The 19,907-nt window shown below is 44.2% G+C and overlaps 1 protein-coding gene across 4 annotated transcripts in view; it reads left to right on the forward strand.

Annotated features, from left to right (window-relative positions):
• Nucleotides 1–19,907, forward strand: part of INPP5B (inositol polyphosphate-5-phosphatase B) — a 957,269-nt gene that overhangs the window by 547,884 nt on the left and 389,478 nt on the right. For all 4 annotated transcript variants that reach the window (XM_085647875.1, XM_085647876.1, XM_085647878.1 and 1 more), the window contains one exon: nt 7,718–7,819. In XM_085647875.1, coding sequence (XP_085504001.1) covers nt 7,718–7,819 — 102 coding nt within the window. The remainder of the gene's footprint in view (nt 1–7,717; nt 7,820–19,907) is intronic.

Raw genomic sequence — 19,907 nt, forward strand, 5'->3', positions numbered from 1 at the left:
ATCACCTGTTCTCTCTTATGGTGGAAGACTTTACTAACTATGCAGCCACTGATAACTGCTTTATATGCTTTAGATGTCTTCCAGAGAACAACTGTGAAGTCTATGGTACCCGTGTTTGTCTCAAAATAGTGTGTTGGGCCCTCTAGTTGCACATCTTTTACCTCTTGTTTATCCACTAGGGATTAAGGCATCACAGATTTTATATATCAGGGATATTACCATAATATTGTATTTCAATTTGCAGATGGTCAGGCAGTCCTATGGCATGCATGCCAATTTCCTTGATGGATGCCAGGTCGGGAGACGTAGGTATCAAAATAATAATAATCAGTGCATGAGGATTATGTGTGTGCACTAGAGAAGAATGTAAAGACTCCCGCTTGAGGGTGGCAGTGTCTCCACACGTCGCTCAATTCCAAGTATTGTGCAAAATCCACTAATGAAGATGACTAGGGCAACACTGACAGTTGAGGGCCAGATCTATCTACTGTATAGTTTATCAGACCTTTTACATACCGTCCCATCATTGGTTATTTAGTCAACGTCTTCAGCAGACGGACCCCCAGATGAGTAGGAACTCCTGGGTGATGGGATGGTACATGGACTGGGCCTAAGGTGATCAGTTTGGCATATTAAGTGATAGGCACCCTGATGTAGCGCCTTTGTTTATCTTGCCATGCGCAGTCAACGATCAGCAGCATGTATATGTTAATCAGTATGGCAACTCCTCTTGAACCTCTCTCAAAGCTGGCATGAGATAACCGTTGTAAGACTGTACCAATTTAAGCATCTGCACATATTGTTACTTAAGTGGGTCTCCTGTAATAGAAGGACATCTGCTCCATACATAGCAGCGTGTAAAACCACACCTCTATTATAATTTTCTTTAGTGAGCTACTGACATTTTAGGAGCCGCTTTTCACCGGGTCTGGGAGCCTGAAGCCCTAATGGTGTCAGCCATAGCCTGCTATGTTGGCAGTGTCGGTGTCTGAGGTCATTTATATGTGCACTGGGTGCACTGAGCTGTCAAGCAAAATAACTGATAAGAAAACCCCCTCAAGCCCACCCTTTGCTTCTAAAGTGTATACAACTGGTGCAGCTCTTTGGATCAAAATGCTCGTCAGATGAGAAGAAAGCAGTCATTGATGGCTTGCTCCTAATCATTCCTTAGACAACTCTGGCAGAAGAACAAGAAACCATAATAAAGTGAAAAATTTAAATAGAAGGCATGGAGGAATGAGTGGTCACCACCAGTATAATGTTCTGCAGGTGTGCATTTTCTTCCTGTATTGAAGCATCATCTCTTGGCAAGGGGCTTGTCTCCCTCTTTGGTGGGGGCTTGTTCATTCTTATTTCTGGTCTCATCAATTCATTCTCATGTTTTCTGGGCAGCGGGCAGTGTGGGGGAGTCAAAGAAGAAGGCAGGATTCTGGATCATGGCCTTGAAATTAGCTGTATATATTAACGTATATTGAATATCCACGACTCTCCGTTTGCTCTTGACCTCTGCAAATTATGTTGAACGTTTCTTGTATAATCTGAAAATATATAGATCTGCTGGGATTGATACTTCATTTCTCTAGGTTTCTATTAATATCTCTTCACTTTCCTTTCAGCTAAGCATGCTAGCAAAAAGATGTTGTGGTGTGGTCCCCAGATGTGGTCTTGAAGTCTTCTCACGATGTGCACGTTTGATGCAACACTTGAATAGCTTGGGCTCAACCTTGTTGTCACTGTTCCAAGAATTGTTCAAGGATACCAGATTCAATATTTTCAGGGAAACCAATGAAACCGAGGTTGTTCCTTCTCACCCAAACTTCAGCATCTCCCTCACAAATTTCCAGGGATTTATTCTTGGCTGTCACGTGGGCAACATCACCCAGCAGTGTTGTGATGGCACCAACTGTTTCCACCATCCTATTCGCGCTCTTGGGTTTTTCTCTGCACTGCATTTCACAAGTCCTTTTGAAGTTAGGAGAGGTCTACTCATACCTCGCCAGTTTTGGTTTGAATTGATTCTTTAGATGATTGAATTTCTTGAATTTGCTCTGCTTGAAGACTTGGTTGCCCTTATCTTTGGCCATGATGCACAAAGCTGTGATGGTCGTTTTGCTAAAGTCTGCGGAATATCGCCATGTGTTACATGGAAAGACACTTAGGGCATTGGTATGCTACTTCTAAGGTAAAGTTTGGACCCACCAGTCCTCGGGCGCATATGTTTGTCTAATAACCACGGGGTGACAGGAGCAGTCTCCCGTTTTAAGTTAACTCAGCGCTTGCGCCAAACACCTTTTACCACTGTATCATAAAAACCGAATTTTGAGGGTGGTAGTGTGTGACATTTGTTGTGTGGCATGGTGGTGATATGTTCTGTTGTTTAGTGCTGCATTATTGCAATGTGATGTTGTTGTGTTGTACTGTGGTTGCTGTGTTGCATTCTGTTTAGGCTATTTTGTTGTGATGTGTCCTGTTACATTTAATTGTATTGTTATATAACTTTGTGTATGTTATTCTGTTAGGTTCTGTTGTGTACTTTAAATTGGTCAGCAAATGTTGCCACATTTCCTGCCAAAAGCAGCTCATGCCTTCCAGTAACAGGCAACCATTCACCTCTGGCAAGGTGGTAAAATGCCATTGCTCTGTCTCATCAACTACTTAAAACGCCAGTCAGCCCAAAACTATGGCACAGATTGTCTCTTAATTTAGCTCTCTCATTGCTCACTTTATGTGATACAGCCTTGGACATCCTAAATGTTGCCACATTTCTTGCCAAAACCAGCTCATGTTTTCCTGTAACAGGCAACCATTCACCTCTGTTCAAGGTGGTAAAATGTCATTGCTCTGTCTCATCAACTACTTAAAACGCAAAACTGTAGCACAGATTGTCTCTTAATTTAGCGCTCTCAGTGCTCACTTGGTGATACAGCCTTGGATATCCTAAATAATGTTTACAAACATACAACCCCCATTGGGGTTATTAACAGATAATCTACACCCAATAGGAGGATATTTTATTTAACACTATTTAGTACACATCTTTGTTAACTGTAATCTGGTGTATAACACTCATGAAACATTTTCAGCTTATTTTCTACATCGACTGTGTAAAAGGTGAGCCTCTCTACATGTCTCCCCGTAGCGTGTGGTTAAACCGCTCCAGCACCACAGAAGCTGCAATGGGTTGATTGGTGGTTTCTTGACTTTAACACTCCCAAAATGGATTCGTTTAGTAACTGAGTTTGTGTTCATCGAGCAGAACAGACTCAAGCCTTGCTCCATAAAAGCAGGTTCACAACACGGATATCTTCAAGTCTGCCATGTTATGGGGAATCTGCTTGCAGGCAGTTCTTTCATGAAATTGTTTTCAGAGACAGATATGATGTTCATTGTGGCCACTGTCCAGCTTAATCTTCAACACATATTTACTTGACGCTTGGTGTGAGTTGAACCCGTGACATTATGTCTGCGTTATGTTTATATGTTTCCACATTTTGAGAATAAGAGGAAGCCCGACGACACAGTAACGAAAAATTAGTTATTTCTTATGCTCCTCCTAAGTGGAAAGGCGGACCAGATGCAGTTTGACCTTCCTAGGCAAGGTAGCGTTTTGGTGAACCCCCCCCATACCTTGCTGTTGGACTTGGCCCTTTTGGCGGGCTCACCCCTAAACTTTCTCCTTTCTCCTGTCTCCTAGCCTTTACCCTGTGTAGTGTTGGTGGTTTTAGGCATCTAGGCACTTTATCACTGCTGTCCAGTGTAAAGTGTGTGTGCTCTGGGTTACAGTTAGTGAGATTGGCCTGCCCTCCCATAGGAATGCATGGGGGATTCCCTGATGAATGTGGGTCAGTGGTAAATCCTGATATGAGAGGCGCAGCGTGGTCAAGTCTAGTATGTGTGAAATGGTATTAATAAATGCTGCGCAATTGTGTGCGCAGATTTATTGTGGTTATTTTAGAAATGCCACTTTTAGAAGTTGCCATTTCTGTGTGCTATGTGTCAGCCTGCATGATGTGAATTGCATGTCTGGCTTTTGAGTGACAGGGGCTGGTGAGGTGTGGGTGGCCCCAGGAGGGGCAGGGTGAGTCAGCGCTAGGCTGAATAGGGACATCTGCATTCTGAGTAGTGGGAGGGGAGGTCCCTGGTCCCTTAATAGGATTGTGCCTGCCCTAGTGAATGCTGGCTCCGCCCCGCTGTGGTGTGTCAATCAATCAATCAATAAATCAATCAATCAGGGTACTTGTAAAGCGCGCTACTTACCCGTGAGGGTCTCAAGGCGCTGAGGTGTGGAGGGGGGTAGGGGGGGAGCCGCTACTGCTCGAGGAGTCTTCTGAAGGCGAGTAGGTCTTGGGTCTGTCGTAGGTGGGTTGGGAGGGTGTTCCAGGTTTTGGCGGCGAGGTAAGAGAAGGGTCTGCTGCCGGCGGTCGTATGTTGGATGCGAGGGACATCTGCGAGGGCGAGGTTGGCGGAGCGGAGCTGGCGGGTGGGGGTGTAGAAGCTGAGTCTGCTGTTCAGGTAGGCTGGTCCGGCGTTGTGGAGTGCTTTGTGTGCGTGGGTGAGGAGCTTGAAGGTGATCCTCTTGTCGATGGGAAGCCAGTGCAGGTCTCTCAGGACGGGGGTGATGTGGCTGCGGCGGGGGGCGTTGACGATCAGTCGGGCGGAGGCGTTTTGGATGCGTTGTAGTCGCCGTTGGTGTTTGGCTGGGATTCCTGCGTAGAGTGCGTTGCCGTAGTCCAGTCTGCTGCTGACGAGGGCCTGTGTCACTGTGTGTCCAATGACGAGCCCCCACCTAACAAAAGGAAAGAGGAGCCTGGTAAACAGAGTGCTCCAAAACCAGTTGCATCTGGTTTCCCCAGCCCTGTGCTTTCAGACAAATGAAAATGTCCTATAAATGAAGGGGCTGTGACCCCATGAAGTTGTTGTGCTTGTTCTTACTTTGGGAGGACACTCTGTCGGGAGGAACCGCCGCGGGACCCAGCTGCTGTTTCCTGGGGGGTCACTGTGTGCTGGCCTGCCTGGCTGCGCTTTGCTGGGGTCTCCCCAGCACCAAAGACTCTTGAATTCAGCCTTTGCCCCTTTGGACTTCACTTCTAGTGCCTTGGGAGCGCTTTGCTTTTATTTTAAAGAGCGCTTTATTTATCATTTTGAAGAGCGCTTTATTTCTTGCTCCCAGAAGAAACGGAACATGTAGGGGCTTTGCAGCACGGAGCTGCACTTCATTGGGAGGGAATCCCCGGCGTAGGGATTCCCCTGCACTTCGTGCCCACCCCGCGTTAGTAGCTCGAGCTTGCCTGGTATTTTCTTGGAGGCCAATTTCCTCAGTGGCGCCGCCGTAGCGGGCCACTGCACCGAGGGGGCAGCTGCAACATTCTGGCCACATCTGTTAGAAGGCCTCGGTGGAGGTTCAGGGGGCACCGAGGTGCCAGTGCCTCTAAGTTGTGTCCACAGCTGCCCAGCAAGTAGTGGGCAGCTGCTATGTTTAGGCTGGTGCGATTGCGCACTGTTGATTGCGGCATTGGCATCCAGAGGGATTATGGGATAGTCCTGGAGAAGCCATTAGATTTCAGGACATAGGGCAGTGACGCCCCAAGTGAAAGGCCCGGTGGCCTGGGAGTCAGTCCTGGGTTTAGGCCTAATAGGTTCATTCCTAGTATGGTACCTGCCTATGATGGTAATGCCTAATGTGATGTTATGATGATTAGTGGTAGCACCTAGTTGCGTAATGTGTTTAGGCTGATATGGTTTGGGCCTACTGTGGGTTTATGTCTAATGTGGTATAATGCTTAGGTCATTATGGTACCAGTAGTTACTGGTTGTGTTTTGCATTTACTTACCTGCATTCTGATGGTTCTGACCGTGGCCCGATTGGCCCGGTCCTGTATATAATCCCCTGTGAATATTGCCCGTGCCAGTTGGCACAGTGTATATTGTGTGATTACTACTCTAATGTATTTATGGTAATACAAAGGCTATTTTTTATATAACCTTGTGTGGGGTTCCTTTTGTGGTGTGTTGTTGCTGTGGTAGTGGGTTGCGCAAACGCTTTACACATTGCCTCCGGGATAAGCCTGACTGTTCGTGCCAAGCTACCAAGGGGGAGAGCAGGGGTTATCTTTGGCGTGTAACTCCCTTGCCCTGACTAGAGTGGCGGTCTCTGCCTGGCTTTGGCACAAGCCTTAGCCAACCAGAGATCCTATTTCTAACACTTGCAATGAGGTTAAATATGATACTTTTGTTGCTTGGAGATTTTCTAGCGGCCCTGAGCTTTCAGCATCCCATTCACCCGTCTAGTACTGACCTTCAGGCCCGGCTTTAACACTGTGCGACAATGTCTGTTGGCGCCCCCCCAATGACCACCTCTGCCACAAATTCCCTCACTAGCACCCTTTAACAGTGCCCCTCAAGTCTCCGTAACCACTGTCGCTCAGATTAATTTAGTTTTATAGCACCATTCATACCAGTGTAAGGTGTCCGAGCACATTACTTCACCCACACACAAATGTGTGTAAATAAGTGTATAGGAAATGTTACACCAGACAGGACTACAAAGTGTAGGAGTGACATGTCATCGATACTCGTAGGCAATAAAGAGTCCTTATTCTGAAAAAGCACAAATTCAGAATTTAAAATGTAACCTCGTTGTTAGGGGTTCTCTTTAATAATAAGAATTGTTTTCTACCCAAATAAACCCTTTTTGCAAGATAAGGTTGATGAAAGACGGGGAAGGAAAGCATATAGCTCTAACATATACTTTACAGTTTGAATACTGCTCTTTAGTAGCTCAGTGTTCTATATTAGGATTTTGACTTATAAACAACATGTTACAAAATGAGCTCTCTTACAGAAGCAGTAACCTACTGACCTATTTACATTATATTCAGTTTGTTATCGGCATAGTGCACGTTCTTAGCAGCAGGCATCTTAACCGTTAGCAGCAGGCATTTTAACCGTCTGCACTACCTCATGACAAGTCAACACTTTCACTCGACAAACCTCCCTTCTCTTTCCAGGGCGACGATTAATCACCAGAGTTATCTTGACATTTTATTTGATGCCTGAAAATTGCTGGAGGCCAGGAACGCAGTAGCAGGTGCTTTTAAAATGATAGTATACTTGTAAAAATGAGCCCCCACCCCAAGTCAGCGCCCGGTGCGGTGGCACCGATCGCACCTTCCCAGAGCAGGCCCTGCTGACCTTAGCGAAAGGCTGACTTTTATTGTGGTACTTTCTATCCATATAAGCGTCAGGTTTATTGGTTTAGTGAACTCATTAGGAATTGCAGGTTGTGCGCTATCTATCGCAAGACGTGTGGTAATTTACTGCCCTTGGCCGCACATTTTCAAATTGCAGAACCATTCTGGTAATTATCACTCGATGGTTTTCTTCCTGTAAGGAGCCACGTTGGACTATTAATCCCAGAGTCACTACTTATCCAGACTGTATTAATTGCAAACTATTTCTTTCAGATCGCTTTCAAAAAGATGTATATGTTTGATATACAAATACTTTGTGAATATTAATTCATGTAAATTTTTTTGTTTACTTGATCTAAAAACACATTTTACTGAGTTCTTAGTCTCTTTCCTAATTAAATTGAGACCAAGTGTCGGTGAGAGACGGTGAATTCATTTGAATGGATGTGTAATATCGTAAGCCTTGTTCCTAGAGTGCCTTTCTAGACATGAAATGTGACTCTGTTGTACTTCTTTCTCATGTCTAGGTTTTTTGTTGGCACATACAACGTCAATGGACAGTCTCCCAAGGAAAGTCTTCAGCCTTGGTTAAGCTGTGACAAGGAACCCCCTGATGTTTACTGTGTCGGGTATGTTGCTGTTTACATTTAAAAATATATTTAATCGCTAGATCAAGTGAAAACATTTATTTTTCAGAAATGTTTAAGAGATCTGTAGCTGTTAACGAATACCTCTTAGTACCTGTCCTTATTCGTTTTACAGTTTGATTTCCTGCTGGCAAATGGATGGCCTTCACCTAGGGCATGATTTGAACTCTGGCTCACTGTGTCCTTTTGCTGGCAGTGGTATTTTGGTAAAGAAAGTACGTTAGCAGGCATGCATTCACTAAAACCCATTCTTCTACTATTCTGCACTATTAACAAAAGTGGTGCCTGGCAGTGACGTGAAGGCAGAATCTACATTAATATAGCAGATTCATACCATAGTCTGTACAATGGAACTCAATCTGATTGCCAAACCGGGCCTATATACATAAATATAAGGCGATTGTTTAAGTACTTCAGTTTACATAGTAGGGTACTATGTGTAGTAGAACAAGGATTTCACAATTGTTTACTAGTGCTCTGTAGTATGTTGGCACTATCATCCTTGAGAAACATTACAGTCAAGCCATTCCAATGCTTGGTCTCTGTCAGAGATTGCCCATGAGTTTGCTAATTATGATGCTTACGAGAAGTTATCTTTTCTGTTTTCTCCTCTGCCTAACGGATGTATCATTTCATGTAGCCAATCAAGCATCAGCCAAATGCTAATAACCCATTTTAAGTGCCAGCACTTGTCTGATTAGAGCCAGTCGATTATGGGTTAAAACGTCTCCATATGTTGGCATTTGTATGTCAAACGGCTGCCACTGCCACACTTGACCTTATCAATAGGAAAGTCGAGGAGATGTACTGTTAAAATAGCTGTAATATATTCGTTGTAGGAAATAAACCTGGAATGATTTGCCAGGTGCTCCTACGTTACAGGATGAATCCGTAGGCAGTATTTACATATTTTATTTTTACCTAGGTTAGCTATTATGGAACAGAATTAGTCAGGTGTTAGTTAAACTGGTCCCACTAGGCAGAATAGTGCCTCTGAGACACAGGCAACCCCAGATATATTTGGGCCTCTCATTGCTAATTCACACAGTCATTGTGCACGAATTTAGCATTCAAAAAGCGCCACTTGGCCTTTTCCGCATTTCTAATCATGCCCTATCATCTCATCTAAGTGTGAGCATCCACTCCCAACCAAGTAGGACGACCTGCCCCTCTCTTGGTGTGATCCCAAAGCAACTGGATTTAAACATTACTTCCCTGGAGTGTTCTCATGTGTTAGGTATGCTTTTCTTATCAGTTTTCTCGACACCCTCAAAACCCAGTTCTTCGGTGGGCATGGCCAAGCAGAGCATGGAGTAGGACGCAGCCCTGCAGATCTCCGCTCCTCCTCAGCCTGAAGCTCTACTACAGCACCCTTTCTTTGGAAGCTCGGGTCCCTCATCATGAGAGAGTTTCACTGCCTCATTAAACAATTCACTGATGGAGCCGGGAACCCGCCTACATAAAATCCATCTGGTGACCTTGCAGCAGTGAAAGAGGCACAGGTGGTATCTTGGTTTCCTTGCCATCTTAGACATTTGTGGGCACCAACAGGGCACACCGATTTGCTGCTCACAGGGCAAAGCCTCACTGCACCTTGGTTGCTCTACCGACTCCTGGGGGAGGGGGAATAGAGGGGGTAGGTTGGAAGGGGACTGCCCAAGATGGGAGGCCTCACTCTAAGCTTTGTTGCAATCACACTTGACACCCGATTATTAACGTGGACCTCACCCCTTCCCCCAGAGAACTGTAATCCAGGATGACAAACCATTGTTTGGACAGCTTACCGCTGGGAACCTGAAAACAAAAGCAACCTGAAGGGTTAGCTGATGATCTTTCAGGGCACATTCAACATCATTTTTTGCACCTGCTTCACTGCACAGACAATTGCCCCTCCCCCACCAGTGCAGTGCTGACTGCAAGAACCGCAAAGAGACATAGCTTCAAGGTACATGCCCTACCGGGGGAGTGCCTACCTATTATAGGTGTTTACCACAAAAGAGCTGCTCCTAGTGTGATAACCCAAACGAGTTACAAGAACGTCGTGAGTGTGGGCATCTCACAAAAAGATACGGACTGGTCTCACACACCACCTGGTGTCATGCTTCATCATTGACCAGTCCTCGCCCTCCAAAACCTTCGTTTGATGGAGGGCGGGCATACACTTGACGACAAGGATGCACTTCTAAGTGATTGAGTGGGGGCCCATGACTATGTGAGTGAAGTTAAAAATCATTATAGTAATCAGTAGCAATTTTTTAATGTGAAATGAAAACTATATGATATTAAAATAAAGGTGTGACGGTGATTGGGACGGTTATTGTTCCCAACCGTCTAGTGGATGGTCGACATGTTTCTGCCTGAATGGCCCCGAAGGGTCCGTGGCATTCATCAGGACCTAGAAGTAAAGAATAAAGGGCTCCGTTCTTACCAAATTTGGTAATGTGTAACCACTGCGGGAGTGTGGCGTTAGTCACACTTCACCGTCTTAGAGCTGCTTCCAATAATGAAGCCTGAAATAAAGATTATAGAAAACAATAGTGTAACTCGCTCGGTCATTTGTACCTGTAAGGAAAAAAGAGGAAAACAATGCATGCATTGGTTGTTGTGCGTGACAGAAGTGTGTACGTGACTTGGTGGCACTCTATTTGTGTACACTAGTGTGGAAATATGGTGGCAGACTCACACTTCGAGCTCTAAAATCTGGGTTATGGGGAATCGGAATGAGTGAACCATGCTTTAACTTCCACGAGTCAAGCAGTTCATACCTAACAATTGTGCCTTGAAGCTGGGGCGCCCCATCAACGCTCCTTTTTAACAACAATGGAACCCCATACCACAGCACCTGCGGGCACATGGTGGAAGCACAGGGTGGGTCCTGGAGGTGGTTGCCTCCACGACTCATCCGCCTGCAAAGGACACTGGGTGAGTACAATACCCTTAGACAATGGTTGAGCGAGAAGCATTGTTGCCCCTGGGTGGGGGGGAGGTGGCCCTCTGTGGAGGGCACCGGGAGCCACATGCTTCTTCCCTTTTTTCTTGCTTGTTCGATGGACCACGCTGCCCCTGAAATGCTTTTATATCTCACGGACTATATAAGCTGATATTGATTTGGTTGCCCGGGATGCTCTTCCAGGAGAACTACTTATTCGTACGCTGTTATAGGGCTGACCAGGGGTACGAAAAACAAGTAGCTTCAGCTGAGTCCAGACCATACTGCTCTGCCTCCCCCTCCCCCCGCCCCACTGCTGCACCCACATACCCTCTCCACCTCAATTCTTGCAATATGGTCAAGGGGAAAACACCACAAGGAAAGCTCCATGGCAGACATGTGGAACCAAACGGGTGAGAGGGCATGCAAACGGGCCAACCCGCCGTCGCTGAGCAAGGAGCTCTTAAGCATTTCGGTCACACAGGAATATATTGGTCACTTCTTGACCTAAGTGCTCTCCAAACTTGAACTGCTTCAACCGAACTTTAAGTCCTGTTTACTGGAACTGCGCGAAGAGGTGTGCGTGTTGGGTCATATGTAGGCTTTCCTGTTTTCAGTTTCTATTTTTGGTAAATTCTGGTGGGGTTTCTTCAGTGTTTTCAAGTGATTTCAATACCTTAAAGAAACAGTGGTTATCAGTTGTTACACATTTTATCGCCATTAAAACGACAGAAACAGTGTTTTTCCGGTTTTTATAGAACGTTTTGATTTTATTATTGCTTGCTTTCTGTACTGATAGTGCATGGTATATAGACAGTGTATATGAGATCCAAATACATTTTTGCAAATCAAACTTGTTGTAGTACATCATACAATACATCTTCAGTGATTTTTTGGTCATGTGAGCTCACTTTTTCCTTCCTATGTAAACTTTTTTCTGTGGAAAGGCCCTCTCAACATTGACACTTGAGACGGGCAATGCCAAAACAGCCAGTACAAAATTTGCTAACTCTGGCCACTGACATAGCTTTCCATGCCAATACTGGTGCACTTGAAGTTTGCGATTCTTTGGGCAGGTCCGCAACATTTGCATTGAACTGGGCGCTTATGCCCTCAGAGTTATCATAGTGGTCAAAAATGAAGCAGCACTTCTGAAACTACAGAGAAAATTCACCTTTACGGAAGGGGTCTAGAACTGGAATAGGGTACCACAGTGAGGTTTCATTGACTTCAAATGTCCTGGTTGGTGAAGGGACGTTTCTGTGCATCATTGCAAGCCATTTCTCATACATTGTAAAATAAAAGTTCCTGAATTACTCTTCAACATTGCTTTGCTTACCAAGTGGCAAGAACTCTAACATGGAACATGTTGCAGTGCCAACGTCACTGAAGGTGTCACCCAGCCCCTTTACATCTACACCAATTATGCTGAACACTTGGCAGACAAGGGTGTTTCCAGACTCTAGTTTTTTTATTATGTTCACTACAGCAGTTATGTTTTCCGGTAAAAATCTAAGAATGCAGTACAGTATACTTTTTTCACATCACTATCAATATGCAACCAAAGATCCTCACATTTCTTGCCTTTGGCATCATCACTCAACAAAAATTCTGTAAACAGTTGCCACATGGATAATATAGCGTTCACGGCCCCTTGGACTGAGAACCATCAGCTAAGTGACACAGTTGGGATGAATCTTTCTTAGATGCCACACAAAGCACAAAATGAGAAATATTTGCGTTTTAGTTTCCGCGCAAAACAAAACAGTGCACCAGAATGGACTAAAAAGTCAATAGCATTCTTCATTAACTCTGAAGATTGTAAAGATGCTTTCAGCATACCATCTAACAAGTGACAAGGATCTCTTACAGGGAAGCACTTCAGCTCAGGTATCGATTTTCAGAGGTAATCACACAACTTTTACATATACATAGCTGAATTACTGCAAATACAAACAATATCACTCCAATCTTTGTTGAACTTCAAAAGAACCTTTTTGCAGCAGCATTCCAAGTGACACTGCGTTCCATGTTTTCCAAAAGTCTGGTGTCATGTTTTCACCACTATCCTTGATGCTTGGTGATAGCACTCTTTTCACATATACTTGTCACTATACCTTGCATTGAATATTTAAAACCTACTATCAATTCTGACTCACTCGAAACTGGGGGATGATGTATCGAGGGTTTCTACCCATTTTCTGTGGGTAAATGTGATGGCACATATCGGGAAAGATTCTTCTGAAACCAGCCATTTTACCTATCAGTGAACAAATCAAACAGCCAAAATATCAAATATATGATTTTGATATTTCCTGATTGTCTACAGTTTCTAAAATAATTAAACACGACTTAAAACATGCTTCTAGACACTAGATCTTTAGACCAAAGACCACAAAACTGGAAAAAGCAAAAGGAAGACGAAACAATATTTTTGTGGCATCTCTAAACAACAAAACTCAAGCAGAATAATGTTAGCCCAGTCTTTCTTGCTGCTAGTTTGTAAAACAAAGTTACATTGTATTGGGGCCGCTTCAGGAAGAAAAGAAATGACTCTTTCACTCTTCTTTTCCTTTCTTTGAATGGCATTTAGTTTGTGGTTGTGCAGGTGTTTTTTCAGTTTTTATATGTTTACACTGGTGAGGGTTATTTTCCTTCCGGTGGGGTTTTATCAGTTATTATAGGTTTAAACCTAAAACCGGACAGCCTAGTCATATGGTAGACGATTTAGAATGCACAATAGACTCTTGAACTGAAGAACAGCTATGGCAAAAAGCACAGCTTTTGGAGGAACAAAATGCAGTAAATGAAGCAAGAAGATCTAGAAAACCGAAGCAAATGCAACAATATCAGTTTCCAACGCAGAGAGAACAGATATCATGAGCGTCACTAAGAACCTGCTCCAGGTGTTTAGAGTAAATACAGATATGCGAGCAGCCCGCTTAGACCCAGCTATCTGTGTCCCTACTAGTTTCACCAGATCAGATATAACCCCAGACATCCTCACACATGTGCATTACTTCAAGAAAGACATCATGTGCTCTGCAAGGGGAAAAGCAGACCTAGTCTTCTGTGGCCACACCATCCACGCTTGCGTGCAATAGAAACTTTAGACTCATCATGGATATTATAAACGAACGGCGCATCAAATACCAATGGGGTAACACTGTCAACATCGTGGTCCAGTGGTTAGGAAAACACTGCACTGTCTGCAACCTCGCAGAAGCAAGATTCTTGTTGGGTCCACTCCAGGACAAGGAGCCAGAAAACCCAGGTGCAAACTGGGCTCTGGGTCACAGTTGGAAGGGCTGAGGGAGGCAAGCTGGGCACATATATAGAGATTCGATTACCTGCCCTCTGCACCTCCTTTTTTCTCGAACCCTGCTTCTAACTCCAGACTACCCCACTGGTATCACCATACCAGTTCTCCTTGCCACACTTTTGAGGGTCGTACCTCTAGTGCGGACTGATGTCTACACCCATGTTGCTCATGGATACAGACTAATGGATTGGCCATGTTGCCTTACTAATGTTATGTGTTTTTGTTTGTATCCCCTTCCATCTGCCCTGCTTCCTAGATACAGCCTCTTCACATCACTTACACAGCCCCACAGGTACTGGGACCAAAATCTCATGCTACCCAAGCTGCTGATGGCTAACCCACCTGAAACTTACAGTAATTACTACCAGCAACGACCCCACACACATTCAAACTCCTTTCACTTACTGTTAGGGTCTTAAATTCACCAAAGAAGAGGCATCAGATCTGGCACTATCTTCTTCATATAAGACATTCACCTCATTAAAGAGGATCAACGATTCATGTGCCACCCAAAATACCCACCCAAATACTGGGCATGTATCTCCTTCTACCACAACAGCTGGTGTTGCCATCTTGTGCATACCCTATGGCCACAAACCCTCCTCCATTGCTACAGACCCACATGGCTAGTACCTAAAATTGGTTCAGTCCAGAGAAAAGGTTTCCCTCACACTATTAAATGTATATACCCTCAACAACGGGCATGGCTTGTACCTACCAACGCTCCTTGCAAGCCAGCTCCATGACATTCGTGGAAACTTTATAGAGGGATTTGATTCTAAACTTGCATGGAATCTGGAAAAGGACAGAAATACAATTGTATACCAAGGCACAGGAGCGATGTTGCACTCCTCAAAAAAGAAAATACTAAACTGGGTTTGCTCGACACCTGGTTGTCATTTATGCCAAGATACGAAAGACAACTCTTTTTTCTCCCATGTTCACTCTACCTATTAGTGCTTCGACTATGTCCTGATCACATACTCACTACTTCCCACTCTAGAGCCAGTGACCATGTTATTCGACTATGCACACCTACCTCTCACCTGAGGGGATGGGCTTTCCAACTATAAGGGCCAGCCATGCTTGTGCCTCAACCCTCAAATCCTGAGGGAGCCTTCAAACAGATTTGCCATATGCACCGCTATCACTGAATACATTAAACTCAACACCGACTAGTTGTTCTCCTCACACTTGCTTTGGGGCACCTTCAAGGCTACAATACAGGGCATAGCAGTCACCATTTAGCTAGATAGAGAGAAGCTCGACTCATAGAGCAAACTCTCACATCAAAGATTAAAGCTCTGGTACTCATTGACAAACAAAACCTCTCCAAAGCTAACCAATATAAACTGGCCAGTGTTCCCCACTGGCAACCACCGGCTCAAAATGAAACTGTGTGGTGGCGTGGCCATGCTAAAATTCACACTCTGCTTGAAGAAATACTATAAGATGGAGCTGAACAACTTCCTTGTAAAATGTTGCTTTGAGGTTGTAAAAAAAATTATTATTTGGAACAGAGAAGGAGAACAGCATATCATAGTCAACAGAACATCTCCTCCTACTACTTCCCTTTCCTTCCTTCCACTTATCCTTATCTCGGATTTTGTTCCTGCTCCAAATGCCCCTCCTACAGTCTTCCAGAGCATGAACAGCGAATTAGCCTCTACCATGCATCAGACCTAGCCACTAAATTACCCTCATAGCAAGAGCTCCAGTAAACAGCCACTTTTTCCAGTTTTGGCCCCACTCCTGATGATTCATTTTAAAGTCACCATAACATCTGAGAACCCCCATATTTAGGCCTGTAAATTACAAATACCCACATAAATTAACCATTGTGGCAACACCTCGCAGAGTACAATGTTTTCCAGGGTACTGGACACACTGCTTTCCCACGCTGTGTGTTTGTGTGCATCTAATGGTTACATTGGTGTTCATTGCCCCACAAGAAATGTATGTCCCAGCTAAATACTAAGCCAAGTAGTAGATTTGTATATGTGCTGTAGATATTGGAGCTTTGAAGTTCTGGCTGTGGTTTTCCTCACTGCCACCATTAATTGTGACTCTTATTGATGTCTCCTGTTTCCTGATGTATGCATGTTTTGCTGATCAACAGCTAGACTGACGACACCGGTCTCAGCCATAGAATTTCCTCCAAATGAACTTTACCCATAAGAAGTAATAATTTTCTCATTCGTGTACTAAGCAGTAATGAGTATTTCTTATTTGTTTTGGTGAATTCTGTTAAAAAAAAAAATATATATATATATATTTTATTTTATTTTTTTCCACCAAGAACTGCACCGCACTCCAGGAATCCCTATGATTTCATTTATTCCATAGCACAAATATCACCACCACCATCACTGACGTTTCAACCAAGAAATGGTCTTGTTCACAGTTACGTGAGTCCATCCTCTCTTTCCTCTTTTTATAGTTCAGCCATATTAGCCCATTATGAGGCATTATGGGACTTGTATTATTATCTGGTCGCAGAGTTTTTCCACGTTCATATTTAACAGTTTTTAATGATCCGGCTTTCATCACATCTTTATAGTTGATTGTTCATATGGTATAGTACCAGTATACTATACTCTGCATCTGAATATAAATGACATCATGAGTGTACTCACTCGATGAATGGCAATATATCAACATAGTTCAATATTTTGTTGTGCTTTATGCGCTCTTTGAATTCTATGGCTCAGTGCCTTTTTCATTTTAGACTGCATCCATGAGCACCAGTTTATATTATTGAGATGTTCAGTGTTTTCTGCTCAATTTAGTAATAGTAACCGATGCCCACTTTATGACTGCACAATTGTAATTCCTTGATGGTTTGATTTAGAGTTTAGTACTCAATTTCTTCAATGTTTTCTACTGTTCATGTGTCAATTCTCATGTTGCAGTGTCATTGATACTGTGGTACCCATTAAAGATGGATGTGTAGCTCTTCATCCCCGTTCAAGCCATACAGAGTCTTGGTCTTAAATCTGATAATCAGACGCGACTCTAATCTTCTCAGTTTCAAAGTTCGATTCCCTCCTCTTGTGGAAATCAGAGATAATCTGTTAGCATAGGCTGAAGCCATCTTGGTTGTGGCATCCATTTTGTTAGCCATGTGATTCTTCCGTCTTCACTGTTGCTTGCCTTTCTATTCTGCTTGAGTCATCAGCTTTAGTTAACTTCTTCTATTCTCAGCTCAAGCAATGTATGAGCTCAGAAAGACCCGCTGCTAGAAAGCACCTGTTTGAAAATGTAACTGTCCATCATGTCTTACTGATGTAAGCAGTTCTGTTTCCCCTCCCACTTTGCTGACTAAGTGATTTCCCAATGTTTTTCGGTAGTTATTCTTGTGTAGGTCTGTACCTTCTATTTGAGTCTACATGCTTACTCCGCAACAAACTCAGTATAAAAGACCCATGGTCTGTGTATTCAAGTCACTACCTCCTGGAACACTTGAGGATGTTGTATGGACGTGGTCTCACTCAGGAGTGAATAAACTTGTTATTTTGAATTCCAGCTTCAGTGCCAATCTCTTCTTTGTTAGTTTAAGGACCTGTGGACAGAGAAGGGTGAAGCCCTGCACCGATGGGCCCCTAAAAAGGCTCATTTCCACACTCTTTCATTTATGGGAACTGTTGCGATGCCAAAGTATCTTATGTGGTGCCAGTTTGTCTTGTGCTGGGTATGTAGATGTTTTGAAATTGCATAGTTCATATCCTCATTGTGGATCGCTCTTAGATGTTCCAAGATTCTCTTCTGCAGAGGGCAGATTGTACTGCCTATGTAGCGGAAACCGCATGTACACCCAATCATAAAAACAACATAGGATGTTTTGCAGGTTATTCTCTCATTGATCAGAAATGTTCTTCCTCTGAAGTCTTTGATCTCTCTCATGTTTTTGCCTATCTTGCAGGCTTTGCATTTGTTGCAATGTGTGAAGCCTCTCTGTTGTTCCATGAGCCAAGTTGTTGGTTTTTTTACTTGCAAAGTGGCTTCTGACAAGTTTGTTTCTTAGGGACGGTACTTTGCGGTACGTTACCATCGGTCTTGCTCCGAATTTGTTTCCGATGTCTGGATCCTGTGAGATTGAAGCGGACCTCAGCATGCTTATTTGGGCAGCAAGTCGCGGATCAAACAGGCTGCCGTTGAACTGTGGACAACTATGGTGATATGTACACTGGCAGGTGAAATTACGTCTGGCACGCACAAGTATTGGCAACCCACATGGGCACTATGGAACTACAGATCCCGTGATGCATTGCACTTGTCTTTACTCACCTGAGGACAATGATGTCTTTATAAAGGGAGTGTATTGGTAGCTAATGTTTGCCATTCTGAATGCGTGCTGCCCATGAAGAAGGATATGTAATCCGAAATGCATCGGCAATGTACTGCTGTTTGTGTGCCACTAACCGGAGCAGCCCTATGCCAATAAATGTCTTGTTAGAGGAGTGTGCTTCGCCTGTGGGAAAATCTGTGTTATATATATTTTACAGAATTTACCAAAATATATACAACAAATTTACTTTTGAAACAGTTGCATCTTTCAGAACCAAGACATAGATTATGTATAGTTAGTATTTAAATGGCATAAGACTCTAAAGAGTATGAAATGCACGTTATGTAAAATGTGAATGTAAAGTCAAGAAAAACTGCAATTTCCAGGGGTTGGGTAACCTGGGACATTGCTGGAGCCAGTCTGGGGCGTGGCGGTCCCCAGGGTTACATAGAGATTCTGGAGAGGGGCTGCGTGCCCCCTCCTTTATTCAGGTTTGACTCAGGGAGGTGGTGGTACCCAGGGCTGCGTGGGGGGTCCTGAGCCCTGTCATGCTTTAAAAATGCCCCGCATTACTTAAAAAATAAGTGTGCCCTGGAGTTCCACGAGCCCCCCTTCCTAATTAAGTAAATTAGCCCCTGGGAGGAGGCAGGGGGTTCTGCAAGGGCCCCCCATATTGTTTAAATTATTCCCGGGGAGGTGACAGTTGCTGGGGTGGGAGGGTGGTCCGCCAGGCCCCTCCCCATATAATTGGAAATAGCCCTGGGGAGGTGGTGTTTCCCAGGGCTGCAGGCGGGCCCAGTGGGCTCTCCCGCATTCATAATGAAAACTGCCCCGGGGAGGTGGCGGTCCCCGGGGCTTTGAATAGCCCGAGGATGGGGGATCCGTGTGCTTTTCTCCTATATTTATTATATTCCCCCGGGATCTGGCCCATGTGGGGGTTATTGAAAAGCAAGCGCGGGAGCCCGTGCTTGCTTGCTTTATTTATTTTTTGTTGCAAATTCATGAGCATCGCAATTTCGCATCAATTTGTTTTATTTATGCTTTTATGCCGTGGCGGGGTCCCAGTGGTACCCCAAGACTATGGCTTGGGAGTCAAGGTATTCCTACCCTGCTCCCTTTTCTTTATTTTCACTTTTTTGGAGGGGGGACTCGGTGAAGCCGAGTCCCAAGATGTCTGGCAAAACTTCCTGGCTGAAGTGTTGGCAGCCAATCAGAGCGGTGCATTTCCCTGCACAAGCTTATCATTTTTTTCGCGAAGGCTTCGTGACCAGAGCTATATCTATCTTTTTCTTAAATTTCTCAAAAACTGCTGAACAGATTTACACCAAATAACAAAAAGCACAATCTGCTTAACCACATCTACCTTTCTGCCAAATGTTTTGAAAATTCTTCCAGCATTTCGGGCTGTAGGTTCGACAATCGTTCCTATGGGAATTAACATTACAAACCCACCCTTTTTTTGCAGCCCTATTTCTCGGTCCCCACTGCACGGATCACACCCAAACTTTCCATGACCCACAGAGCCTACTTA

This window comes from Triturus cristatus, chromosome 3_2 (assembly GCF_964204655.1).
Source record: "Triturus cristatus chromosome 3_2, aTriCri1.1, whole genome shotgun sequence".
NCBI lineage: Eukaryota > Metazoa > Chordata > Amphibia > Caudata > Salamandridae > Triturus > Triturus cristatus.